We start from the raw sequence: 26236 nt of genomic DNA on the forward strand, positions 1-26236 counted from the left end.
GGAGGCTGGGCTTACAGAGTGTCTCTTCTTTCGAGACTTGACCCGTCAACCTATACAATTTCTTTTGTGTCGTCTCTCGGGCGATGTACTATAGGGTTTTAGGGGTTGTGTTGTACGACAGTGTATGATTGCATCTGGGTTAGGTGTTGGTGGTTGGGTGATTCTTATGACGATGAGGACGGAAAGGTCATGGATGGATGATGCCTATGCTGTGTATTGCTGTACTATATGTATCTTGGCTACCTACTTATCGTAATGTATCCAGTTAATGAGCCTTGGAATTGTTGTGGGCGTGTTGGAGCTGTCCTGGAGTTGATACCCAATGCCAAGCACTATGTCGATAAGGTGAGCGGGAACCAATGCGTAGCCTCAAGGCTTGGCTCTGGATCAGAGCTCAATCCCTGTAGATCAGCGGCTTGATTGCAGATGCTGTGCACAGCTGTTTACACTGGGCACCCTGATTGTTTACCCAGCAAGTGTTTGGCATCCATCGTAGCACCATATATTCATAGGTACACAACAAAAAGGTATGCTTCCATCTGTGTAGTGGCGGTAGCGGTGATCTGGCATTTTAAGCTTGAGTGGAAACAAGCTCATGGCCACAAGCGTGATGACGAAACAGGCCCGCGCGTAGCGGCAAGCGCACCCCACCACCACCACCAGCATCGGGCAGGCCCTCGTCATCCCTCCTCGCATGTTTCGTTTCCTCCTCCTCCAACACATACATACATACATTCAACAGACCACAAAAAACGGCCCATCAGGGGATTGTCATCCTTTTCCTTCTCCTGTGCTGTTTTCTTCCTTGTCTTCTTTCCCTCTGCCAGCAACTTTCGTCCCTCGTTCTAACCGTCTTTGCGTCGTCAGCGACCCGACCCCTCCAAGCTGGCGGCAGAGCTCCTGGGTCAACTCGACTGCGAACAGCTTACAGCCTAAGCACCACGTGAGACGGAAAATAGAGATTCTCTCCACAAGAATTATCATTTAAGAGAGTGCGACGACAAGAATTTATCATGGTGTCCGTCGAGGAAGCCATCAAGCGGCTCCAGGAGTCCCGCCCTCCCGCCACCGACGCCTTCACATACCTTACCATCGTCGAGACGCACCTATCCCCCGAAGTCCTCCCAGCACTCCACGAGATCCTCGAAGATGCCGAGCTCACAAATGACATTGGCTGGGACCTTGTAGAGATGCTCATCTCCGTTCCCGGCAGCGAGACCTGTCTCGAGACCATCGCCCGCCTTGGGAACCCGCGCGAGGTCATCATCAAGGTCCTTGAGGTCCTCGACTCCAACTCGGAATCCGCAGAGGCCGGAGATGCTTCAGCGAGCGCCAAGTTCATCACTCTGGTCGGCATGTTGAGCATCCTGCACAGAAGACTTCAGGTCAAGGCGCCCTCGCGATTCCTCCACTCCACACTACAGACAGTCTACCGAGCATACAACCCTCGGGGTGCTGAGACCACAGCCGCGGTTATTGACCTTGTGCGGTCCCTCTCTGGGAGAAAGCGCCCACCACTGCCCACACGGCAATCCAGCACCAAGCTAGAGACGCCTTTCCAAGAGACCGACCTTTCCAAGAGCGCTCCCGACCCCGAGGCGGATGCCGGCCAGAGCCCAGGCGAGCCTGAACTCGTCGCCAGACTTCTCCAGTCTTTCATTACCAGTATCCTTGAAGCATATGTCAACTCGAACAGCATGGAATGGGCGTCGAGACTGTTGGAGTACTGCACCCCAGAGAAGATCGTGCCTGGACGACCGACTATGCTGCAAGCGTTCAAGCAGGTGGAAGAGCTTCAGGCCAGGGACGCCTTGGTCGGGCAGTTGGTGGTGAGTTGGCTTTTTCATGGTATTGGTTCGTTTGTCGCTAACACGCTCGCTCCAGGCTGTTGCCCGTGACTTGGGTCTTTCGAAGATGCCCTCAGCAGAGGTCAAGAAGGCTTTGGAGGCTCCAATCTCCAAAAATCCCCTGTCGGTTGAGCCTGACCCCAAGAACCCCGATGCCATCAAGTTGTCGACAGGTGGCTTCCTCTGTCTGACAGCCTACCGCATGTTTGCATCCGATATTTTCGATGCCGATTACGACCAGCCCGACGTCAACATCTTCCCTGAGCATCATACGTTGTTGAAGCGATTCCTTGGAGACGAACCTCAGGCGCAGATCGTGGGCAATCCCGGTACCGTCGAGGCATTGATTGTTATTGCGCTCTGGCTCAATGACCAGAAGCGCTTGGTTGGGCCCAGTGCTGAGAAGGGCGTCGACTTCATGTCATACCACCACCTTCTAACGCTCGTCTCTGTCTTTCATCCCTCATTGCGGGTTCGAAATGCAGCCACCGTGATGGCAGGGCTAATACTTCACTCGGATCCCGACGAAGAGGACAGACTAAGCATCCTGGAAGACTTGTTGGAGAATTGCATGTTTTCATCTCTGCAAGCATGCGCCGTGACATGGCTACGGGAAGAGATGATTGCGGCCCGCAAGGCTGGTTCCAAGGGTCGATTTGCCACTCCAGAGTGCCTTGACGGACTCCAGTACACACTCTTTCAGGATCTTGTGTACCTGAATGATACGGATTCGGTGGAACTATGGGAGTACTGGGTGCAAAACGCCCCATTCCACCTTCAAGTGGCCAACTTTGCCCTCTTCCTCTTTGGTGGACAGGACTACAAGGACCTCGCTCCAGCAGGAATGGCAGCGGCGATAGAGCATCGATACGTCAACCCCTTGTTATCCGCAGCCAAGAAGCTCAGAGAGGCAGTAGAGAAGAAGGAGCTTGACGGGCAAGACGTAGAGGGCGAGGTGTTGATGCAACTGGGCATCTTGACGGACACGTTGGAACGGGTTCCTTTGCAGTAGAACATTGCAAAAGATGAATATTTGGCTTGGCGGCGTGTGGGAACTGTATTATGGCGTGGCACATGGCGAACTGGGAAACATGACTGATGACTGTATCGATGGGTGTATTAGAGAAGTTGTCAGACTTGAATCAAGGGCAGGCACCGTTGTTTCTGAGTTGGTCTTATGAGTGGTGTTTTGGTGAGGTGTACATGAACCTTGGTGTCATGTTGTAGTGTCATGGAACTCAACGAATCGGCTTTTGCTATAGTCGGCGTTTTCGACATACAATCCATTATATATCACTTATGAGATGAGAAGTAAATAGATATATAAATCCCCCGAGCCAAGCAATGACAACCTATCAATGCGAGTTCGTGAAATTTGATGACATTTCATGTGAGTGTAGGGTAGGTAGCCAACAAGTAAACATACCGGAGCGTTTCCTCCGTGGCCGCTGCCAAGGTCAGACCTCGTCAAGATCTCGAATCAACTGAGACAATGACCAATTGACCGGCTCCTGTGAGCCGATGCCAAGCTGGCTGCCGCGTTGGTGGCTGGTGAATATGTAACGGGTGATTTGCTGGCTGGACTTTGAAAGAGGTACGTCATGACGGACGTGTCAGTCAGTCATGAGAGCCAAGTAGTGAGAGCAATGGCTTGAGTACCGCCTCTTCCAAGAGGCCCAAATGAGAAATGCATCACGAGATGTTCTACAGCAGCAAATAAAGATGCATCATCTTGTAAATTAGCGGTTCATCATCGACGATTTGCTCGGCTCCTCGGCCTGTTCCTTGCCGCCCGCCCAATTTTAAGCTCGCGGGCCACCAAACTAACAAGAGCCAGAGCACCAAGCCACATGCGACGGAACGTGACGTCACCGTCCATGCGAGGAAACCAGAAACCCGTCGACGGGAAGGAAGGAGGAACGGGAGCGAGCTTGCCCCTGGGCTGAAGGGCTAGTAATTCATAGTTCATAAAGAAGGGGGGGGAGGACCTTGGTTTCTTTTTAGTATTTCCCCTGGTGAATGTGAGTTACAGCTTGGAGATGCGACACGAACCATGACCGTTCACGGCCTTTGCTTTTACTTGTCATGAACAGCTGCTACTGTTGACACTGACACGGCGACTACGACACGTTTCTCACCTACCTAGAGCTGGAAACCGCGACGAGCTCTCGACAAGTTTGCGCGAGACGCATCAACACATTACAACATGGATCAGCAACGACACGATCTGAGCGACGACGATGCTCATGTCAAGCTTGAGACGACTGAGCAACACGACGGCGACCAACGACGAACGACCCTGGTAACACATCCAGAGGGCCATGTCGCCTTTCCTGGCCACATACCTCCCGCAGTCGACTCCCCCGAAAGCCCACAGTCCCCCAAACACGCGGGCAAGAATGCGAGTGCTGATGACGGAAGACCGCGCATAAGATCAGAGCCCGGGCTTGTATCGGACGCTTCGACTCGACTTGCAACATCTCAATCCCAGACCCGACCAAAGCCTACCAAGACGTGGCAGACGGAGCAGCTACGGCGCAACCACCGACAACACTCTTTCTTCCGACCAGGTCCCGCCAGGGCCGGCACATCATACCTTAACAAGGCCATCTGGGAAGGTACACGGTCGGATTCCAGCTCCAGCTCCAGTTCCCTGAACGAGGATGACGGCCAGGACGTATCCGACCAAGAACAGAGGCGGAGGGCCCACGAGAAGATGGCTGCTGCGAACGAAGACGAGGATAGATACCGTCGGTTCAATGTTGGCAACCAGAACTATCGCACGACCGGAAAAGTGAAGAAGGATGGCCGTCTGCGCATCACAGTTAACGAGACGGCGGGCACCGGATATCTGGCCAAGGCTCTGGGGGCCGCCATGAACAAGGTTTCATCCACGAGAGACGACCAAGGGCATCAAGTGCCAGAGATCAGACTGCCTGACGGATTACGCTCATCTTCTGCTTCGATCGCGGACACAAAGCCTCGCTCACGACTGAACATCGTCATCATGGTCATTGGCTCGCGAGGAGATGCCCAGCCATTCCTCAAGATCGGCAAAGTTCTCAAGGAGGACTACGGACACCGCGTGCGCATCGCCACGCATCCTGCATTCCGTGACTTTGTTGAGAAGGACTCAGGCCTGGAGTTCTTCTCTGTTGGCGGCGACCCATCCGAGCTGATGGCCTTCATGGTCAAGAACCCCGGCCTGATCCCGACACTAGAGACGGTCAAGGCCGGCGACATCGGGAGACGTCGTGCTGCCATGGCTGAGATGTTTGATGGTTTCTGGCGTGCTTGTATCAACGCGACGGATGACGAGTCGGATCGACAAAATCTGAAGATGATGGGCGAGAAGGACCCCTTCGTGGCCGACGCTATCATCGCCAACCCCCCTAGCTTCGCACACATTCACTGCGCTGAGGCTCTGGGCATACCCGTGCACCTAATGTTTACCTTCCCTTACACTCCAACGCAAGCCTTCCCTCATCCTTTGGCGAGCATCAAGAATTCCAATGTCGATGCTGGATATACCAACTTCATCTCATATCCTTTGGTTGAGATGATGGTCTGGCAAGGCCTTGGCGATCTGGTCAACGAATTTCGTGTCAAGACGCTGGCCCTGGATCCCGTCTCAACCCTTTGGGCCCCTGGTGCCACATATCGACTCCATGTTCCGTTTACATACCTGTGGTCACCAGGTCTGGTGCCGAAGCCGGAAGACTGGGGAAGCGAAATCGACGTGTCCGGCTTCGTCTTTCTCGACCTGGCCTCAACTTTTAAACCCCCCAAAGAACTCGAGGACTTTCTGGAGGCTGGCGAAGCTCCCATTTATATTGGCTTTGGTTCAATCGTTGTGGACGATCCTGATAGATTCACCCAAATGATCTTCAAGGCCGTTGAGATGGCGGGTGTTCGTGCCTTGGTCTCCAAAGGCTGGGGCGGACTTGGCGGCGATGATGTCCCAGACAACATCTTCATGCTCGACAACACGCCTCATGACTGGCTCTTCCCGAGAGTCAAGGCGTGTGTCATCCATGGAGGCGCAGGGACAACGGCCATAGCTCTCAAATGCGGAAAGCCAACCATGATCGTCCCCTTCTTTGGTGACCAGCACTTCTGGGGCAAGATGGTAAGCAGCGCAGACGTTGGCCCTGAGCCAGTCCCCTACAAGCACTTAAGTCCTGAGAAGCTGGCCGAGGGCATCAAATTCTGTCTCACCGACAAGGCCAGGGACGCTGCAGGAGAAATTGCCAAGCGCATTGCGGAAGAGGGTGATGGAGCGACGAATGCCGTCAAGGAGTTCCACAGACAATTGAACCTCAAGGATCCAAGCATCTTGCGATGCTCTATTCTCAAAAACCAAACCGCCGTCTGGGAGTTGAAGGGCACTCGCGTCAGACTCAGTCCGTTGGCGGCAGATATCCTAGTGGACAACGGCCTCCTTAGTTGGAAACGCCTGAGGTTGATCAGGCATGCCGAGTGGAATGACTTCGAGGGCCCTGGTGAGCCGGTTACAGGAGTTGCAGGATCGATCGCCGGCACAGTTGGCGAGGCGTTTACCGGTATCGTCAGTGTTCCGTATCACTGGGCGAAGAGGACGAGATCCCGGAGAAAGAAGAAGGGTAAGAAAGGACCCAAGTCTAGCTCCAAGGAGCAGGCAAAGATGAACGGCAATGGGGCAGAAAACGACGCAGCTGACTCGGATGACCCTGTGGACGCTGCATCCCTCCACACTGAGACGACAATCGGCGAAACCAGAGGCCAGTATGTCGGCGACGTGGCAAACGGCGTTGAAAGGACAGCGACTGCCATTGCAAAGGCACCGGTAGATCTTTCAATGGCCCTGGCTCAGGGATTCCACAACGCTCCTCGTCTGTACGGAGATGACACTGTCCGACGGCCGCCTCGAGTGACGGGCTTCCGTTCTGGCCTTCGGGCGGCGCGCTTCGAGCTTGTTTACGGTGTCTACGATGGCTTCACTGGTGTGGTTCGCCTTCCGATCCGAGGCGCGAAGCAAAATGGCGCGATCGGGTTTGTCAAAGGAACAGGTATGGGCCTGACGGGACTGGTCCTCAAGAATCTTGCTGCCATCGTGGGGCCCGTCGGATACACACTCAAAGGTGTGGTCAAGCAAGCTGAACGATCCAAGACGCCACAAAAGTTGATCCGTCGTGCTCGCATCGTCCAAGGGCAGAGGGAAATCAAGGATCTCCCAGATGACAGGCGGAAGGACCTCGCAAAGGAGGTTGTTGAGGGATGGCACGTCATGAAGGACCTCTGCGAGATGGTCAAGAATGTAGAGCGGCAACGAGGCCTTGTCGGGCATATCGATAGGGTACTCCTCGACACAGGCGCCCTCTTCGAAGACGTCGACACCGCAAAGAAATCCCTGGAGGCGTTGAAGAAGGGCGAAACCTTGGAGGATGTCCTGAGCCCGGAGCGAGGAAGGGGCCGTGACGGAGAGAAGAGAGGCGAGAAACGCAGCGTCTCTATTCGAAGATCGCTTAATTTGGCCAAGAGGAGTGAAGACCGGAAGCGGGCATTCTCGCCAGAGAAACAGGAGACCGGTCAGAGTCAGCAGGAGTCTGCCCAGGGAGACAGGCTGCTTGTTCCGGGAAGTTGTTAGGATGCGGCTCTTTGTCAGTAACAGCGAGGCGTTGGAATTCTCTAGATGAGATACATTTATACCCAGGCAGCTCAGTATCAACTAGAATGAGTAATGTGAGTTCACAAGTTTCATGCACCGTGTAGAAGAGCCATTCTTACGTGCTGGTGGTTCGTGGAACCCAATAGTTGGTTCGTAGAGAGTATGGCCGGTCTATGTAAAATGCCATGGTGCTATAAATATGTTGACGCCTGGTAGAATTGAGTTGGGGAAAGGGCGGGGGGGGGGCTCTGTCAGAGAATAGCCTCGAGTGCTTATCGCCGCCGGTCCCGATCATAGTCTCGGTGACGATCTCGATCTCGATGTCGGTCGTAGTCCCTGGCCCTGTCATGGTCACGGTCACGGTCACGATCACGGTGGCCGTGCCTGTCTCGCTCCCTCTCCCTCTCGCGCTCGCGCTTGTAGCTATCCTCGTGACGTCGGCTGTCCTTGCGCTTATTCTCTTCTCGGCGGTATTCGTCCAAACGTGGCCGGCGGTTCTTCTTGCCGCCCTGATTCCACCCACCCAGGTCTTCAGCCTCCTTGAGCTCCTTTGCTCCAAGGCCAAGTCGGTTCGGGCGTCGCTTGACTTCCTTCACTGCGCCGCGTGGTTTGCCATCCCAGCCCATACCGCGGAGGAGGGCCGCACCAAACTCCTCCACAGGCATGGCTTCATAGTCGTCGAGTGTAGATGCCTCTCCAGTTTCCTTGATGTCGCGGAGGTAAGCATCCTCCTCGTTTGGATGAATGACCTTTTCGTCTTCGACCTTGTTGCCCAATAGCGCGTCCATGGCCTCGTCATCTGCCGTCCGTTTAGGTGGTGGTTCCTTGCTCGCGTCATCCTTGGGGGCCGCATCCTCGGTGGCTTCGGGTTCAGCGTCTCCTTGCCCATCCTCGATAGCCTTCTCCTTAATCGTAAGACCCCATTTGAGCCCCTTGTCCTGATCCGCCGGCTCTGTCTCGACAGACACGCCGGCCTGCTGCGCCCTCGCTTCTTCTGGGAGCAAATTCTTTCCCTTCTTTTGCGCCTTCACCTCCGACCTCCAGTCGCGGTTCGGTTGCCTGGCGATGACATATTCCTTCTTTTCTGTTCTTGCGTCCTTGGCCTTGCGCTCCGTCTCTGCACCGTCCACGCCGAACCCCGTAATCTTCTCATGTCGTCCTCGGTGTTGATCGTCGTCGGATTCGGAATCGGAGGCGCCTCCCAAGGCGTGTGACCGAGGTCTCTTGCCAAGGGCAGAGGGCGGGTTCGGTCTCGAAAGTTTCTTTGAATTATTGTTCGATGGAGCTCCAAACTTGATGGCTATCCGCGGCGCGGCAGCCTTGTTCCCTTCCGACATTGTGCGTAGTTGTGTTGAAGGGGTGCAGATATTTTTGTGTTTGTAGGAAGGGTGAGGACGGCGTGAGGCTGTATTTTTGGAAGTACGTCAGGCAGGCAGACGGATATGTGGCTCGTGTCTGTGGCACACATAATGTGGCTGGGCGTGTTAGTTCTGTAAGCCGTGAGTGTCCGTCCGTCCAGTCTTTGTTCTCGGCAGGGGCTGAAAGAAAATGGGTGGCTGTTACAACATTATTGAATTTTTGATTAATTATCTGCAGGACGACAAACACATCATTTTACTTGGGAAAACATGATAATACTTGGTGCATCTGGCCCTCTCTCGTTTGCTTCAACAAGCTGAATGCGGATGGCCGGGTGCCTAACAACCTGGAACCGATAAAAGACGAGCATAGTGCGTGCGACTGGTTGCGCACCGAAACCCACACTGTTCTGTTGGGCGCATGGGTCCGCTAACCCCCCTTTCCATGACGCCGACCACAAGCCTACTAGCGCACTTGGCGTGGCATTCAGGCAGAAATCTGTTAAGGACTTCATCAAAGACCCACGAATCATGGCACAGTGCGGAATCCACCCAACCCTGCTGCCTCCCGTCCCCTCCGCTCCCCATCCAACATCCATTTCCCCCCGTCCAGTTCTTATCCCCTTTCGTTCCATGCTGCTGATAAGAAATTTGACTCTCCTCTTTCCTCTGCCTCCGCCTGCCTCCGCTTCTGCATTAACCTTGCGCTTATCCAAAACCTTGCACTCTTCCACTTGCACACCTACGCACCACTCGCACTACACCCACTATCCAGCCCACTAACTCCCTGGAGCCTGGTTGTTTGTCGCCCCTAAGCCCGCCCCTAGCACCTGCAAACCCTCTCCTCTCATCCTCCCCCAGCGTCCGCCCCTCAGCAAAACTCCACTGCCTTCAGCGCCCCCAGGTCCAAGTCGGCCCCAAACCACCAAGCAATCACGGGTATCGTCACCCCAAGGACAAATTTTTTGACGCCCTCCCACGACGTCGCCGTCGACAACGACACTCCATAATCAATCAACACCAACCCTTTCCATCGTCTGGGACGCGTGCATTCATCTCGGACGACCTCGCTCTTTTCTCTGCCACGTCCGTTTCGCCCGAAAACGGATGTCGCGACCGCCGATGCTATGACTGAGGTCGGACCTGCCGACCTATCGAGGCTGCTTCAATCTAAGCGCAATGAGTGCAGGTCAGTTGCGGTTCATTTGAAAGAGCTCATTTTTCCGACTCGATCGATATAATTTTCGGCGTGCTGACCTGCATCAGTTCAATTGTGACGTCGCGGAAGCGAAAGCTTCGCGAGTTGTTCGCTGTCGCGACACAGTCTGAGGGTCTGCCCCATCCAGTCTTGACCAACCCCGACGCGCCGACCACAACACCAGCCGAATGGCAGTTCTTGCAAGCCAATGACATCTTCCAGTATGTTGCAACAATTGATCCGACACCTTTCGTCGACATTCTGCGCGCGTTTGCTGCTGCCATGTTGAATCCATTGTGCTAACCGCAAAGCAGAGGCAAGACGTTGAACGAGGTCAACATCCCTCCGAGACCGACAATCTCCCTCGAGACCCTTAAGAAATCGCTTGCTAAATCGGTATTCATTGCGAAAGAGTCGGCGCAACCCCACTCGGTGGAGGACGTGAACAAACAAGAGTTGGTAAAGACGAAGGATGAAGGAAAGTCGAATGGAACGCTTCCACCCACGAAAGCCGACGATGGCCACCTTCAACAGAAACCCTCGACGCCCAGACCATTGACGCAGACTCCGAAAACTCCCAGTGTCCCACAAGAACCGTCGCAAGCCAGTCAAGTCGCACCACCGATTACGAACGGTGTCGAAAAGCCCATCCCGACAAACGGTTCTGCGCCCGCTCCTGCCAATGCTATCGCGAAGCCAACGCCGACTGTAGCGAGCTCTTCTCCTGCTCCTGAGACCGCACCCGTACCGCGACAGCCTCAAGTCACCTTTCAACCAGGAACCAAAGGCGATGGCGCTCAGAACGGAACCTCCACGTTGGGCAAGCCTGCCCAAGGGACGGGAGCGACTACAGCTGGGCCTGGACCGACCGCATTGTCGATTAAACCCCCTACGGATGCTGTTCGTACTTCGGATGCTATGTCTTCTCCTGGGTCAACAGCGCAGAGCGCAACTACGCCTGCTGTCCATGATGCCTCAACGGACACGAGCCCGGAGCATGAGGGACCTTCTTTCTCGGAACCTGTTGAGGATAAGAAGGCCGGAGATGATGTGGATGAAAGGGATGCCGAAACTAATCGTGCTGAGCGTGTAGCGTCACCCGAGGACTTGCAAAACCGAGTGCTGAATGCGCCCCCAGACTCGGCCGAGGCACAGTTGCTCCAGGAATCTATCCGATCGAATGCAGCGGCAGAAGCAGCAGCAGCGGCGGCGGCGGCAGCGGCGACTGTTGCTCCCAAGTCAAGCCCTACCCCAGCTGCAGCTCCGGCGCAAGAGGATAGTACTATGGCGGATACAGATGATGTGGCGTCTCCTCCTGCTTCTGTTCCTGCTCCAAAGACGATTGAGCAAACGAAGACGGAAGATGTACAGCCGGCCTCTGATGCCAAGGTTGTGTCAGAAAGCGTACCAAGTGCGGATGTGCCCATGAACAAGGAGATTCCTGACAGCCAGGAGGAGGAGCCTGAACAAATGGACGTTGACGTACCTGAACCTAACGCAAGTGCTGAAAGTCAAAGCGAAGCAGCCGGGCTACCAGAGAAAGTCAACCCATCTGATGCTCCGTCAACACCGACACCTGTGGCGGCCGAAATAAAACCCAAGGACACCCCGCCGAAAACCGAGCGTGCCGTCACCAGAGTTTCCTCTGGTGCTATGCGCCCCAAGTCGGTCAGTGAGATTGTTGGCGAAACACCTCGGCAAACACCTACTCTGGAGCCCGTTGCAACTACCAAGAGCGTCGAGAACCAGTTGACACCCTTGACTTCTACTCCCAAGTCGCCCAGCTTGAGACACCGTCACCTTTCGGTCCATCGGAGACAAAGATCCAGGAGCCAGCCCTCGACAGTTGTGTTTGGAAAGCAGCCCAAGCGAGTGGAGGAGAAGGCCATGGTCCCCAGCCAGCGCGATACTATCCAACCTACCGAAGACTACTACACCCCTCTGTTCGTCCAGGGCTTCGCGGGCAGCTCCTCATGGATGCAGCCCATTGAGAAGATCCTCTACACCGCGAACAAAACCGTCACGACCCCCGACGCCAACCTTGCTATCCAAGATCACCAGGCCTGCAAGGTTTTACGACGAGTATATCACCTCCAGCAACATGACAAATGGTCTCTGCGACAGCCCAAGCGCTGCCCTGAGCCGACGCGGCCACCGACTCATTGGGATGTGATGCTACAGGAGATGAAATGGATGCGAACGGATTTCAGGGAGGAGCGTAAATGGAAGCGAGCCATCGCTAAGAATCTTGCGTATGCCTGTGCGGAATGGCACGGGGCAACGCCCGAAGAACGGAAATATCTGCAGGTTCCAGCTGTTATCCCTCCCAAACCCCAGCAATCGACTGATGTATCAATGGGCGATGCTGTTGGCGAGACTGTTGGTGACGCTGAAAGCCAACCGACTCCTGACCTCGTCTCTTCTGGAGATGTTGAATCGCCAGAGAATCTGGATGAGCTGATGGAAGTCTTCCCCGAGACGGTTGCACCGTCGGCCATTTTCACGCTCCAAGAAGACGATGTCATCTTTGGTTTGCGTCGAACGGCTGCTGCAGACCAGTTACTGGAGGAGCTTCCTATGTATGGGACGCCCCTTCAAGTACCCAAGTTTGACCTCACCGGCCCTGAGTGGGATCCGGATGCTCATTGGCGACGACCAGCTCTCCCTCTCAGCAAATATGTTGAGGGTCACATGAAGCTGGTCGTGGACGGCCCTCCGAGGAAACGCAGTCGTTTTGATTACCAGAACGAGGATTCTGAGGACGAGGGCGAGACTGCCTTTGTTAGCAACGATCCGTCACCAAGCCTCCCTCTGCCCGCAGAGACTAACGAGGTGGCTCTATTTAACCCTGAAATGAAGCACATTCGTGATAGGTTACACGCTGGCCATCAGTTCAGGCCTCCATCGGAGCATCCTATGCCCTTGCAGAGCTTCTACGAGGGTCGCAGCCCGTCGCAGTGGACACTGGCCGAGGACGACGAGTTACGCTCTCTGGTTCGAGAGTATTCCTACAATTGGTCCCTTATCTCTAGTCTCTTGACCCCCAAGTCCCTCTTTACATCGGGAGCTGAGAGACGAACACCGTGGGAGTGCTTCGAGAGGTGGATCAATCTCGAAGGGCTCCCATCAGACATGCAAAAGACGCAGTACTTCAAGGCTTACAACAGCCGAATCGAGGCCGCCCAGCGTGTCATCATGCAGCAGAACCAGATTGCCGCGCAGCAAGCCAGCGCCTCTGGCGGTGCGGTGACTCCTGTGCGAAGACGACCATCCACACCTATGCGGGTGGAGAGACGTCGTAACCAGAAGCACCTCACCATGATCGATGCTATGCGGAAACTGGCCAAGAAGCGGGAGACGACGATTCAGAAGCAGCAGCACACGGCATCACAGAACGCGGCCAACAAGAAGACCAACGACCCCATGTCGCAACGCCCAACCAAGACCCCAAGAGACTACAGCTTACTTCGATGGGAGCGCGACCAAGCTCTGGCAGAAAAGATGGCGCAGTATGCGTCAAGGCAAGAAGCTCAACGACGAGTAAGTAGCAATGCGGCCAACACATATGACCATGACAGTGGATGGATGCTAACCCCTTTTCAGGCTGCCTTGCAAGCCAGAGCCCAAGGTCAAGCTGCCCAGATGGCTGGCACTCCCGGTGTTGCCCAAGCCGCCCAGACTTCAGCTCAAGTGGCTGCAGCGGCGGCGGCAGCAGTGGCTACCGCAGCTAACGGCATGAATGGTGCTGGTCGTGTTAATGTTCCTAACCAACTTGCCGCAGCAGCAGCCATGGCGGCCGGGCAGAACCGTGCTCGGATGCCAATGCAGTCTCCGGCTAATGGTATGGGAGGTGTTCCATCACACATGGCTGGCGGTTTGGTGCCACCGAACCAGATGACAGGTGTACAGCAAGCTCAGATGCAGGCTCTACAGGGCCAACATGGCCGCATGCCTATGCCGAACCCACAGCCTGATGTTAATCTGATGATGCGTGCACAGCGCATCTCGGAGCAGCAACGAGCCGCTGTCCAGATGCAGCAAGGCGGACCTGGAACCCCTGGACAGGGAACGGCAGGCTCTCAGCAAAGCCCGCCCCCTAACATGCGGAATGGAGTCAATGGCATCAACGCAACTGCCATGAGCCAGCAGAACTTCATTAACAATGCCCAGGCCATGATGGCCTCGTTCAACGCCAGTAATCACAATGGCGCGGCGCCACAGGCCAACGGGCTTCATATGCCATCTGGCCCTGCCGGCTCGCTTGCTCCACGACCGCAACCACAGCTTCCAGCTAGTATTGCCAACCAGCTTGCGCAGCTCGAGGGGCAGTTCCGAGCTAAGAATCCCAACATTACTCCTGAACAGGCTCGTCAGCTGGCCACTGAGCACTTGACGCGCGCCATGATGGCACAGCGGCAGTCGGCCATGAACGCTGCGGCCGGCGCTGCTAATGGTCAGGGTGCCCTCGCTGGCAGCATTGCGGCCACTACGAGCCCTCATCAATATGCCGCTCTTCTTCGACAGCAGCAGCAACAGCAGGCGAGTCAGGCGGCTGGCAGTCCTGGACAGCAGCATCAACAGGCGCATCAGCAACAAGCACAACACCAAGCTCAACAACACCAGGCGCAAGCCCAGCCTCAACAAAAGCAGGCCCAACCTCAGCCGCAAGCTCAACAGCAGGCACAGCAGGCTCAGCCGCAGAAACCTCAGCAGCCGCAGCCTCAGCAACAACCGACTCCGCAGCAGCAGCAACAACAGCAGCATCAGCGGCAGGCGAGCGGCAGTGCGACACCATCGGCGGGCAAGTGAGTTGTCAATGGGGCTCGAGGGTCATTGTTGTAGTTGTCAAAGAGTGTCAAGTGCGGTGCAGTACATGGGAACGACATACCGAGGCGCAGTGATTTTTTATGTGATGAGAGCAAGCAAGCGAGAATAGGCATTCTGATTCGGAACCCGCTATTGTATGAGACGATGGCTGGAACATATGTAACTATCAATATTAATCCGTGTCGAGGTGAGCAGTCAAGCCGATGGATGGATGGATCGGATGAATGGACGGCTTGGCTGCTTAACCTCTCGAGATGAGAGCCTTTGTCAACGCTCTAAAATACCACCCCTATCAAATATGGTACAACCTTTGTGCCTCGAAGCATCGTGCATCTATTATGTGTTCCTGAACTTGGGCATGACTTTAAATATGTGTACCTGTATGCTATGTTGCAACCTGGCGTCTACACTATCAGGGGTTCTCCAAGCGGTATTACTGCATCACGGAATTGCACTTGGTAAAGGACTAACACACGCACCCCTGAGCAACTTTGTCATGGACTAAACCGATCATTTATCTTGTGTCATAAATGGAAAGTCTATACTAACCCAACGCCAATCATGTCATGCACATAACACAGTACATCCCGACGTCAAGCGGGAGCCCCTATAATTCCAACAGTAGCCGTCACCCAATCCCACAGCAACCCTCGTTCAACTCGGCCCACCATTACCGCCCCGTGAGCTGTCGCCCTGTAGAAGCAGCTTGGGCTTGATGAAGTCCTCGTCCAGCTGGTGGAATACGCTGGCAGGGTCTTCGGCGGCCCAGAGCTGTCTGATGGCACCGGTTGCCGTGATAGGCTGGCCTCCCGGCGTCTCTGTCGTGGGAGTAGCGAATGCGCTATCAGGCCGCGATGGGGGAGCAGGACTAGCTCGCGGGTGTGGCGAGCGGCGTGCTGGCGGCGGGAGGTCAGACGTGTCAATGTCGCTGCCAATGTCAGAATCATCGGCGCGGAGGAGATCAGAGCGCTCCAGCTCATCCGGATAACGCATCGAGTTCTTCCGGCTCTTGCTCGCAGGCCGAGCTCCAGTATGTGGTGAAGAGGCACCAGATACGTAGCTAGCCGACTGACCCGCCTCCAAGGCACTGAGGGCGACGCTGCCGTTCCTGCGCGGGTTATAGCCGATGCCAGTCCCGGAGCGCTTAACCTGGAGACCACCGCCAAAGGTCTCAATATCAAACTCATCATCACTGTCAATCTCCTCCACAACTCCAGTTCGGATTCCAAGAATCTCAAGCATTCTCGCTGTTGTACCGCCAAAGATGATGACGGTAAGCACAACCACAACCAGCACAGTGGCTCTCAGCGCGTACGAGTTCTCGCCAGTGAGAAGGGCAGCCAGGGCCACGCCGACGGCTCCGCGTAGACCAGCCCAGAAGAGCATGGCCTGGTAGTTGTAAGGCAGCTCATCGCCCACCTCCATACCTCGTCTCTGGGCGCGGTACCGAATGAACCAGTTGATAGCCTTGGACAGAGGGAACACGGCGACCCATCTGGCAGCGCAGACAGCCAGGATCGTGACAATGATGAGGGGTGGCTGGAATTGCAGGGCGTTATCGGTGAACAAAGCCAGGCCTAGGTAGATGAAGATGAAGTTTTCCGACAGCTGTGACGAAATCTGGAAGATGAACTTGGTAGTAAGCTGCGTGCGTCTCGACATATTGAAATAGGCATAGTGCTTCATGGTGATACCACAGAAGAGTAACGACACAATACCTACTCAAGATTAGCATTGAAATAACTGGGTACATCAAAGTTCATACCAGACAAATGGAGACCATGCGAGAAGAAGTATGTGGCGTAAGAGATCAAGACGATTAGACAACTCTCAATCTTGGGGGTTCGGCGCAAATAAGTGAACTTGAGCAGGAGGGCAGTCGCTACGCCAACAAAGAACCCAATGAACATGCTGGCGAAGAAGACCAGCAAGAAGATGCCTGTACCCTCGAAGAAGCTGACGAGGCCGTAACTAGTGGCCTCCCCCTTGTTGTACTTCTGGGCAGTTTCGAAGATGACGATGGCAATAGCATCGTTCAGGATGGACTCGCCAAAGATGATGGTGTACAGCTTGGGGTCGACCTTATAAGTGTTGAAGATGGCCAAAATAGTAACGGGATCGGTAGCGGACAGAGTTGCGCCGACGGAAATAGCGTCGACAAAAGTGATTGTCAAGGAACCGGGAAGCTGAGTGAAGAGCCACAAGATCAAGCCAATGACGACGGCAGAGAGAAAGGTACCGGCAAAGGCAAACGTCAAGATGGTACCGATGTTGCGGAAGAAGTTTGCCTGATGCAGCTCGTACCCCGAGGACAAGATGATGGGCGGTAGCAGCAGGTTGAAGAAGATCTGGTAATCGAAGCTGATGAGGTTTCGAATCGAATCGCCCGACGTTATCAGGAGCGTAAGACCGACAACCATTCCTACATGAAACATCAGCGCGAGTTCTTTGTCGTATTGTAAACATGCGATGCAAGTTACGGACCAGCAAAGATGGATATCACTGTCTCATGGACCGCGGTGACCTTTTTCATCTGAAGAAAGTAGCTCGTCAAGAATGCGATGATGAGCAGCATGATCGAGATGAAGAGCGCCCATGCCGCGAACAACTCCTTCTTAGCAGAATCGCCCTCTGTATACAATCGTCAGTACATGTCCGGATCGATGGGGTCTCGGTCGTGCCACGCAGCAACGCACCCTCGGAGTCGGACTCTTCGTCGGCTCGCTCTATGTTCAATACGTCAGTTCTCGCGTCGCGGGGGCCATGGACGGGCATTCCTCGTCAGGAAGCGCCAGAGGAAGGGTTCAGCATACTAAGGAGCTTCATGCTCATGGCGGCGAGCTCTGAGGCAGCCATTGTGTATGTGTTTGTGGAGGGTAATGGTCGAGTCGCTGCGCGTCGGGTTGCGATCACTTGGGATGGGGATGCAGCGGGAAACCCCTGCGCGAGCCTCGTAAGCTGCGACTGGGGGACATGCGCAGGGTAACGGGACGAGTCGAGAGGGTCGAGTACGCAGTCGCAGGCCGGTTTTGTAGATGGAAAAGATGACTCGAGGGACTGGAACAAAGAGAGGAGGACGCATGCGGTGCGGCAGGTCCAAGATATTGGTGGAGGGAGAAGTGTTTAATGGGAGGGCCCTGGTGTGCGATAGGAAGGCTGGGCTGGTGAAACCGACAGCTATCGAGAAAGATGAGCTGTGATTGGCCAGAATCTGCATGCTGGTGTTGCAGAGGAGCAGAGAATAACCCCGCTAAGCCACATCAAGTAGCATTTCGATGGCGGAATGCCTCTAGCCATGTGCTTGTCACCATTACGCTCATGTTTACATTGCTGGAATTGAATTTGTTACTCTTCCGTGTGCCTGGAACATCTAGAGAAACGTGGTCACTGGACGTGTCTCACAAAGCAGCATCATGGCTAAGAACTGTTCCCTTGCTCGTTCGTCATGATGGACGCTAAGCCTATTCAATAGCTGATTTTTATTCGGTAGGTACATAGTGGCTCCCGTTTAGCAATAAGCCACAGCCGCATCTGCTCCGGATCTGTACCTCAATATGGTTGACAAACAATCTTGAAGCACCTCGACTTCGGGAGACACAGAGATGTTGTTTGTGTGTTTGTTTGTGTGTCACCTCATCTTCTATCCTCCGACTCCGTGTAACATGACACTCCAGCAAGTGACGCGGCCACAATGACGGGCGAGCGCCCAGTCCAAACCTCACCTCCACTGAAGCTGCAACCCGGCGGGGCCCTCCCGCGTCCTGGGCCCTGTTCCGGGTGGGGGTCCGGGGGGACCTGGTGAGGCTCTTCAGCGACTCCATCCACTAAAAGTGAGAGACGCAAACGCCTGGCGAGACCACCTGCACCACACCTCAAAAGCTCCCTTGTTCAAACCTGTCGGGATCCAGCCAAAGATATCGCCAGCCTCTTATTCACCACAGCGCCTCGTTCTTTGCCTCCTTTCCGCATCGTATCGTTGGCTGAAGCACTTGCGACCAACATGTACCACCTCGCAAAAGGCCTTTACCTCTATGCGACGAGTAAAGAGGGTCAGCTCGTATCCCACCCTCCGCCCTCGACTCCCTTCCTAACGTTCCCATCCCAGAATACTCCGTCATTCTCCTAGGCCTCGACAACGCCGGCAAGACCACCTTTCACGAACAAGTCAAGTCCCTCTTCCTACCGAATGCCCCCGAACCGAAGCTCAAGACGGTGCCAACCGTCGGCCAGAACGTCTCGACCATCCCCTTACAGGACATGTATCTCAAGTTGTGGGATGTAGGTGGGCAGCACTCGCTGCGGAAACTGTGGCAGAGTTACTATGCGAGCTGCCACGCGATAGTGTTCATCATAGACAGCACGGATATCGGCGATGGGAACCTCGAGCACGAGGAGAACAGTGGCAGGTTAGATGAGTGTCGGCTCGTCCTCGAGGATGTCCTGCAGCACTCGGAGACAGAGGGCGTGCCGCTGTTGATCCTCGCTAACAAGCAGGATCGCGAGGACTGTGTCGAGACGATACGAATAAAGGAAGGTTTGGTCAAGAAGGTCATGGAGGGAGACAAGGGGTCTGCCATCCGCGACTCGCGGGTACTGTCCATGAGCGCCTTGACCGGCGATGGTGTCAAAGAGGCCATCGAGTGGGTAAGGACACGAGTACAATGGAATAAGGAGTCCCGGCCACCAGTGATGCGATAGCCGACTTATTAGCGGCCCTTACACGTAGATATCATGGGTTACGAGCGACGACGGCGACTGGGCTAGCGAGATAATTGGCAAGCGTATCTACTGGGGTTCATGGGCATCGCATCCATCTTGCCATCTTGTGCGGGGTATCATGCTTCTATTTTTTCTTTCTTTGTTTGATCCTCTTTCCTTGACGTTATCCCGTAGACATTGGCGTCACCTGTCGTTCTCCGCCGTCAACTCCGCCATCAACCCTCCCTTGTCTCGTCGCTTGGCGTCCTCGGCCAGCTTGCGATCCACCAGATCGCTCAGCTCCTTGGACCGGTTCAGCGCGCCCTGCGCACACTGGATAAACAGCGGCGCGTCCAGGGAGGTGCCCCCAAGCTTGGCGATCTGGCAGATCTCGCCGTGCTTGTTGAGGCTGTACGTGCAGTAGGCCACCCGCAACTGCTCCTCCAGCCAGTTGGCGTCGACGAGCACCTGGTTGCCCTCCTCGCCAAAGAAGCTGTAGGTGACGCAGAAGGGCGAGTGCAGCCAACTCAGGGGCACGGGCTCCCTCTCCGCGGGTGTGTAGACTGTGAGATTCTCGCCCTCAATGCTCGAGTCGGGCTTTCGGAAGTGTCGAAGAGCTGCGACAACAGCCAAGCATGCCGCGTCTGTAAGGTTTCCATCGTGTGTGAGGACGTGTAGGTCAACGCGGATGGACCAGCACTTCTGGCCCGCAATGAGACATAGTGACTCGGTATCGAGAGCGCCAGATCTCCGGATCGTCTTCTCGAGGAGCCTCGAGAGAAGGACTTCTTCTAGTGAAGGACGGTTGACCTCATATGAAGGGGCGACCATGGGGCTGAGCTCTGAAGTGATTGTGAAAACTCCGTCGAAAGGACGGTCTGAATAGGGCACGGTGACTTCTGCCGTGACCTTGGCTAATACTCTAGACAAATTGTCAGCTCTTCCTCTAGAAACAAGAGCTCAATGCCGCGTACCTCGTCTTTCCATACTTGACCTCAGCCACACCATACTCATCGCCAAAGGTGAGCTCCAGAGGTCGAAACTGGTCGAATTTCCTCCCGTCCAGCCGCAAGCCCTCGTCCAGAGCCTGAATGAGAAATGTCTTCTCGGGAAGAGACGGCTCGGCTTCTCGAGGCATGTTGTTTTGTATTTTCGTGTGTTGAAAGGGCCAGAGTTATACAGCGCGAGAGTGAAGTAAACTGAAATTCCAGGTTCTATGAGATCCATGGCCGAGAAATTCTGCCGGGTGGGCCCGCCTTCGCGCCACTGCCTACGCCTCGCGCTGGGCGTCTTCATGACTTTCAACGCGACAGCTTCTATCGATTTGATCAACCACCAGAAACACATCGAGCAATTTCGCCATGACTACCGCTCACAGACCCACGTTTGATCCCGTTCGTACTTCTTTTATGATCTCCAAGATAAACGCTAATGTCCACAGGCCCGTGGCAAAGAAGCCCTCCGAGGCCCTGCCTACCATCAACGTCTTCTCCCAGCCCACACCCAGCTCAAGTACCGCCAGGCCGGCCAAGGCGGTGACGCCGACGAAGGACCCTCCCGCGACCTCGCTGCCGAGCTCCTCGCTGCCGAAGCCGCCCATTTCTCCAAGAAGAATGGCGCCCCTGCCCTCCTGGACGATGCCGATGAGGACGACGAGGCCAGCACTTCCGGCGGCGTGAAGCGGTCGCTCCCACCTGCTGCTGGCGAAGAGGAGGATCTGGAAGCAAAGAGGAGGCGGATATTAGCAGAGACGAGGGACATTGATGCCGACGACGATAGCGAGGAGGACGAGGAAGACAGCGATGACGATGACGACAGCGATGATGATTCCGATGCGGAACTACAGCGAGAGTTGGATCGCGTGCGGAGAGAGCGAGAGGAGAGGAAGAAGAAGGAGGTACGTCTGCGCGAGTCTATTACAGCAAAAGCTCGGCTTGCTAACGTCTGTCGCAGGAAGCCGAGAGGCTCAAGGAAGAGCAAGAAGCCCGAGAACGAAACATCGCCCTCGGAAACCCACTCCTCAACAAGCAAGACTTCAACATGAAGCGCCGATGGGATGACGACGTCGTCTTCAAGAACCAAGCGCGCGGCACCGAGGACAAGGGCAAGAAGAAGGAGTTCGTAAACGTGAGTCTTATTCCCCTTTTCTGTGTATTTCTATCTGCATCGCCGTCCCTTTGCGTGTCTACTCCATTTTCTATTTACAAAACTTGTTTGGAGAGAGGAACAAGGAAAAAATATGTACATGATGCAAAAACAGTTCGCTGACTCCTGGCCTAGGACCTCCTCCGATCCGATTTTCATAGGCGCTTCATGAGCAAGTACGTTAGATAAATGACATTAGACCAGTCCGCTTTAGACATTAGATACCCTGATTCAGTTAAACCTTTTCCTCTGAACGCCTTCGGTCTTCCTCTGGTGCGTGAGCCTCCTCGGCCAGGATCTTGTTCTCCATGGCTTCAAATGCAGTCAGCAGCTTGCCGTACTTTTGGTAGGTTCCGTCGCGGAAGCCCTCGTCGACGCGCTGGATGTTGCCCTCCTCGGTCCATCGCTTGCCGATGAGGTCATCAAAGGTCTCATTCTCCTGGCGCTCCATGGCCCAGAGAGCCTTGTAAGCACCACCCAAAGCGCAAGCGTTGCCGCCGACATCGAGCTTGTACACACCCTCGCTGCCACCAAGGACCTCGCCCAGGACGCGGGCAATGGCAGGGTTCAACGAGCCGCCGCCCACGAGGTAGATGCGGCGAGGCTGGGCGGGCAGACCAGGTCGGGGACTGTGGACGAGGTTCTGAGAGCGTAGGCGCATCGACAGGGCCTGGGACTCGACGATCATGCGAGCGTCCGTCTCCTTGTCCCATCCACCCTTGACCTCCTGGAGGTCAGAACCATCAGGTTCGCACGAGTAGCGCCAGGTGCCGGCGCGGATGTTGGGGACGGTCTCGCGGAGGTAGAAGTACAGGCCAAGCTTGCGCCTGTCGTCCTCCTTCGCAGCGCCCATAAGGGGTGTGCTTTCGACAGCCTTGTTGAACGTCTCCCAGCCGGTGGGGCCGTTCTCGGGCTTGGGAAGCTGGTCGCGAACCCTCTCGCGTGCCAGACCACCGTTCTTGTAGCAGAGCATGAACATGTAGTGACCATCGGTGGTGGGGTGGTTGAAGAAGTGGTAGGATCCGTCGGGCTTGTACTTGGGGGTGTTCATGAGGAAGGTCGTGGAAGTGCCGAGAGAGACGATGGCGTCGAGGGGTCGGAGAGGAAGAGCGAGGATGGTGCCGGGGTTATCGCCAGTGAAGGGGGTGATCTGGCAGTCGGGGTGGAAGCCGTGGCGGTCCACAAAGTACGGGGAGACGGGGCCAAGGATAGCTTCTCCCTTGAGACAAGGCTCACCCAGCTTCTTGCGCAAGTTGATGGCGTCGCGCTTGCTGCCGGCGGCAAGCTCGAGGAGAGGCTCGCTGAATGTCTGACGGGACATGTCGAAGAGGTTCATGCCGCAGACGTCGCTCACGTCCATCGGGGCGATGGCTCCGAGGAATACGGAGGCGAGCCATGAGGAGACGAGGGAGATGTGAGCAGTTCTAGCGTACATTTGAGGGAGATCCTTCTTAAGGCGCATGATCTGTGTTCCAGTAAAGCGCTGCCCGTTGTTAGTATTCGTAGAGAGTTGATTGCACTTGTTCAACTTACATGGTGCGCGCCGCTTCCCGTCACCTCAGCGAGCTTCTGTCGACCACCGAGAGCAGAGTCAAAGGCGTCGCATTCGTTTTGAGTGCTCTGGTCTTGCCAATTGGGCGACCAAGGGTGCGCAAGAGCTCCAGGGAGCTGCACAGCGAGGGGCAGACGAGGATCGAGGTTGTGAAGTATCTCATAGGCCTGGCCATTCCAAAAGACACTACCGTGCTGCTGGCAAGAACCGCTGATAGCGCGGATGCGGGATAGAGGGACGGGCATAGCTTCCGCTAGACGCTCGAGAACGAGGTCAAGCGACTCCATCCACATGGCGACGGGAGCATAAACCTCACCCGTCTCTTCAATGACATGGACACCCTTTTGGATACCATATTTGCGCCCAAAGTCCTTGTCGAAATCGACCTTGGCTTCACCAACGACCTTGAGGTCTGAGTCGACAACGATACCTGGAAAGGTATTAGCTGCGGTCCTTTTGCGTGTTAACCTGAAGACGTGCCTTTGAGCTGCTGGGTGGACAGGTCGAAACCCAGGTACAAGGGTTTTGAATCAGCGGGGAGCTCTGGAGAGTTGGAGCGGGATCGAGCGAGGAAAGGCATTGTGAATGGCGGGAGGAGTGACTGAGATGAGAATTGGCTTCGTCAAAGGCGTATGCGGTCGGTCAAGACAGCGTGCCTGTAAAGAAGTCGGAGCAGTAGTCGGGGGGTAGAAAAGGCGAGTTGGCGATGTCAATGGATTATGGAGAGCAGGCAATGGCACTGTAACGATGACGACAGCGTCAATGTCAATCAATTGGCGATGGATCGTGTGTAAGTCTGGGTCGGGATCAAGGTGGGCGGCAGGGATAGATGGCTGAGTAGATAGATGATAGATGAGATAGCTAGGTAGGTAGGTAACATCAATGACAACGAGGAAGCAGAAGCCAAAAACAGACACTCCGGCAAAAGAGGGCCACGAGCTTTATACCTTGAGCTAAGCTACCCTTTCTCCATCCATGACAGTCTAGTTAGACCGCCACCGGCAACGGGAAGAAAAGAAACGAAAAGAAAAATGGGAGTGGAGGGTGGGTAACAGCTTGTCCCGTCAGATGGGGATGGGGGTGAGAGGAGGGGAAGGGGAAAATGCCATTCTCTCTCGTGGCAGGCGTGTACGCAGTGAAGGGAAGGAAGGAGGCTCCCAAGAAAACACCAACAGAAAAAATAGAGATGCTATCCCAAACAAGGAAATTCAATGCAGAACCACCCAACTATTCGTACAGTACAGTACAGCCAGAGCAGACAGAAGAAAAAACTGGGCTCAAGGTCAGATGAACGCAAGTCCATGTCCGGGACCATACCCGCGCCCGGCACATGAGCCAGGCAAGGCAAGGGCACTTGACCCAGGGCCTTCTTTTGCCGCCATCATGGCAGGTCTTGTATGGTATGGTATGGTATCCGTATATTCTTTGATTTTACCCACGGTTTTTGTCATGACCGCTCAATTCGTGGGTCAATGATAAGGCACGACAAGACGAAACTGTAAAGTCGGTAAGTGATAACTAATTCCTGTTGCCACCTTTGGCTTCCCTCAGATTGCGTGTCGTCTCCGGTTTTCCAAGGCAGAGAGAGTCAAGTCAACGGGGGCGTGTATGTATGCGCTACGCACCGCCAGACTCAACACCACCAGATGGACAAGTTGCGATACGGATGGAGCTGAAGGAGGAGTGGGAACAACAGGACAAGGCGTGTATGGTACAGTACTGGACGGAGTATGCGTGGATCAGCAACAGTTAAAACGAGTTGCTGGGAACAGCTTGGATGCTAATGATGCGCCTCCATCCTTGGCGTTGCAACACACAAGCACATTGTTGCTGATCAGCATTCTCACAACTGATGATGCTCTCCTCGAGACTCTTCAACCAACTAACACAGTCAACCTGTAGAGATTGGATCACTGAAGCATGTGCCAGTCCAACTTTTTTCCTTTCTTTTTTCCCCATCCGTCACTCAATTCTATCCTTCTCATCTTTAGCCTAAAGTCAACAAGGGGCAACTCTACCCCCCGGCCTCGAATATCCCGGCCAATGGGGCCCGTGACTTCGGGTCCTAGCTGTCGCCCTGGCACTCGCGCCGTCCTCGTGAGCACGGTGAGTCGCCAATCAGCTTGGAGCGCTTGTAAGAATGGAGGTGCTGAGTGGCGGGCCGGCCACGATGGCATCTTGGTAGCTCAGGTCCCCCCTCCTCATGCTCCCCTCCCTCTCTGCCTTAGCTGGCAGAACGATAAAGTGGCTTCTGCGTCGGGGAAAGAAAATCAACTAGGTCATGGGTAAGAGAAACAAGGGGAAAATGGTGAGAATTGGACTTCAGCGTGGGGGGATGCATCGCGGAAGACGGAAGATACAAGACGGACAATGAAAAGCGAAACAACCATTGACTTTGCTGCACACAATGCCTTTGATTTGATTCATGATGTTATTGTTTTTTGCGCCTCTTCCCCCCGTCTAAATTAGTTTCCTTGAATCCCGTTGGGGCGCGTCTAAGCTGACCAACGCCACGAGAATAGGTGCCGATGCTTGCTCCTGCACCACGTCTTTATCTGCATTTTCTAACCCATGGCTCTGGCTTGTCCTCGTCCAATGCAGCCGTCCTTCTATCTATAGTGTATGCCCTTGATTGTCCCAGTGCCACGTCCACTCCATACTCCTTCTGTATGCATATGCCAGTGACTCTGTCACTCTCAACGTCACCCTAATGCATCTTGTGCATCTCGTCCTCTCCGGCAATGGCCGCGGCTGCATGATGAAGCGGATGAGACCTCTGCAACTCTGAGTGAAGCAGACTCTCATGAAAAAAAGAAAAAAAGGGGGGGGGACTAAGGGCGTGTGCTTCTTCCTCTGCATGCCTTCTGTCTCTCACCGACGGTCAGATAAAGAAGCCGCCTGGAAACCCTGACAACCTGTGACCACTCATCCGCTATTCCAGCTCATCCGGCCAGGATCCACTGG

General features: G+C 54.9%; 9 protein-coding genes across 9 annotated transcripts; 5 read left to right on the plus strand and 4 right to left on the minus strand.

The window, feature by feature from the left end:
• Positions 1 to 1013: 1013 nt before the first annotated feature.
• On the plus strand, positions 1014 to 2859 carry NCS57_01033100 (uncharacterized protein; the record flags this gene model as incomplete). The annotated part of the gene is made up of 2 exons (XM_053060078.1): positions 1014 to 1829; positions 1885 to 2859. 2 exons carry the CDS (start codon positions 1014 to 1016, stop codon positions 2857 to 2859), a joined length of 1791 nt encoding a protein of 596 aa, XP_052910472.1.
• A 1194-nt stretch (positions 2860 to 4053) lies between these two features.
• NCS57_01033200 (Glyco-transf-28 domain-containing protein) lies at positions 4054 to 7473 on the plus strand (the record flags this gene model as incomplete). Its single annotated transcript, XM_053060079.1, has 1 exon — positions 4054 to 7473. One exon carries the CDS (start codon positions 4054 to 4056, stop codon positions 7471 to 7473), a length of 3420 nt encoding a protein of 1139 aa, XP_052910473.1.
• Positions 7474 to 7766: 293 nt separating this feature from the next.
• Positions 7767 to 8852, minus strand: NCS57_01033300 (G-patch-2 domain-containing protein; the record flags this gene model as incomplete). Its single annotated transcript, XM_053060080.1, has 1 exon — positions 7767 to 8852. Exon 1 carries the CDS (start codon positions 8829 to 8831, stop codon positions 7767 to 7769), a length of 1065 nt encoding a protein of 354 aa, XP_052910474.1. The 5' UTR covers positions 8832 to 8852.
• A 1127-nt stretch (positions 8853 to 9979) lies between these two features.
• NCS57_01033400 (Vacuolar import and degradation protein 21) lies at positions 9980 to 14859 on the plus strand (the record flags this gene model as incomplete). Its single annotated transcript, XM_053060081.1, has 4 exons — positions 9980 to 10041; positions 10119 to 10271; positions 10365 to 13590; positions 13654 to 14859. The coding sequence occupies 4 exons, from the start codon at positions 9980 to 9982 to the stop codon at positions 14857 to 14859; spliced, it is 4647 nt and encodes a 1548-aa protein (XP_052910475.1).
• A 672-nt stretch (positions 14860 to 15531) lies between these two features.
• On the minus strand, positions 15532 to 17733 carry NCS57_01033500 (Sodium/hydrogen exchanger; the record flags this gene model as incomplete). Its single annotated transcript, XM_053060082.1, has 5 exons — positions 15532 to 16595; positions 16643 to 17299; positions 17362 to 17508; positions 17574 to 17603; positions 17691 to 17733. 5 exons carry the CDS (start codon positions 17731 to 17733, stop codon positions 15532 to 15534), a joined length of 1941 nt encoding a protein of 646 aa, XP_052910476.1.
• Positions 17734 to 18877: 1144 nt separating this feature from the next.
• On the plus strand, positions 18878 to 19575 carry NCS57_01033600 (uncharacterized protein; the record flags this gene model as incomplete). The annotated part of the gene is made up of 2 exons (XM_053060083.1): positions 18878 to 18926; positions 18983 to 19575. The coding sequence occupies 2 exons, from the start codon at positions 18878 to 18880 to the stop codon at positions 19573 to 19575; spliced, it is 642 nt and encodes a 213-aa protein (XP_052910477.1).
• Positions 19576 to 19779: 204 nt separating this feature from the next.
• On the minus strand, positions 19780 to 20731 carry NCS57_01033700 (uncharacterized protein; the record flags this gene model as incomplete). The annotated part of the gene is made up of 2 exons (XM_053060084.1): positions 20550 to 20731; positions 19780 to 20497 (listed from the first exon to the last, which is right to left on the minus strand). Exons 1-2 carry the CDS (start codon positions 20711 to 20713, stop codon positions 19780 to 19782), a joined length of 882 nt encoding a protein of 293 aa, XP_052910478.1. The 5' UTR covers positions 20714 to 20731.
• Positions 20732 to 20936: 205 nt separating this feature from the next.
• On the plus strand, positions 20937 to 21909 carry NCS57_01033800 (Pre-mRNA-splicing factor cwc15; the record flags this gene model as incomplete). Its single annotated transcript, XM_053060085.1, has 4 exons — positions 20937 to 20969; positions 21017 to 21472; positions 21529 to 21702; positions 21856 to 21909. The coding sequence occupies 4 exons, from the start codon at positions 20937 to 20939 to the stop codon at positions 21907 to 21909; spliced, it is 717 nt and encodes a 238-aa protein (XP_052910479.1).
• Positions 21910 to 21955: 46 nt separating this feature from the next.
• NCS57_01033900 (Xylulose kinase) lies at positions 21956 to 23852 on the minus strand (the record flags this gene model as incomplete). The annotated part of the gene is made up of 3 exons (XM_053060086.1): positions 21956 to 23203; positions 23254 to 23702; positions 23753 to 23852. 3 exons carry the CDS (start codon positions 23850 to 23852, stop codon positions 21956 to 21958), a joined length of 1797 nt encoding a protein of 598 aa, XP_052910480.1.
• Between the last annotated feature and the right edge of the window lie 2384 nt (positions 23853 to 26236).

Source organism: Fusarium keratoplasticum, chromosome 8 (assembly GCF_025433545.1).
Source record: "Fusarium keratoplasticum isolate Fu6.1 chromosome 8, whole genome shotgun sequence".
In the NCBI taxonomy this organism is placed as follows: Eukaryota; Fungi; Ascomycota; class Sordariomycetes; order Hypocreales; family Nectriaceae; genus Fusarium; species Fusarium keratoplasticum.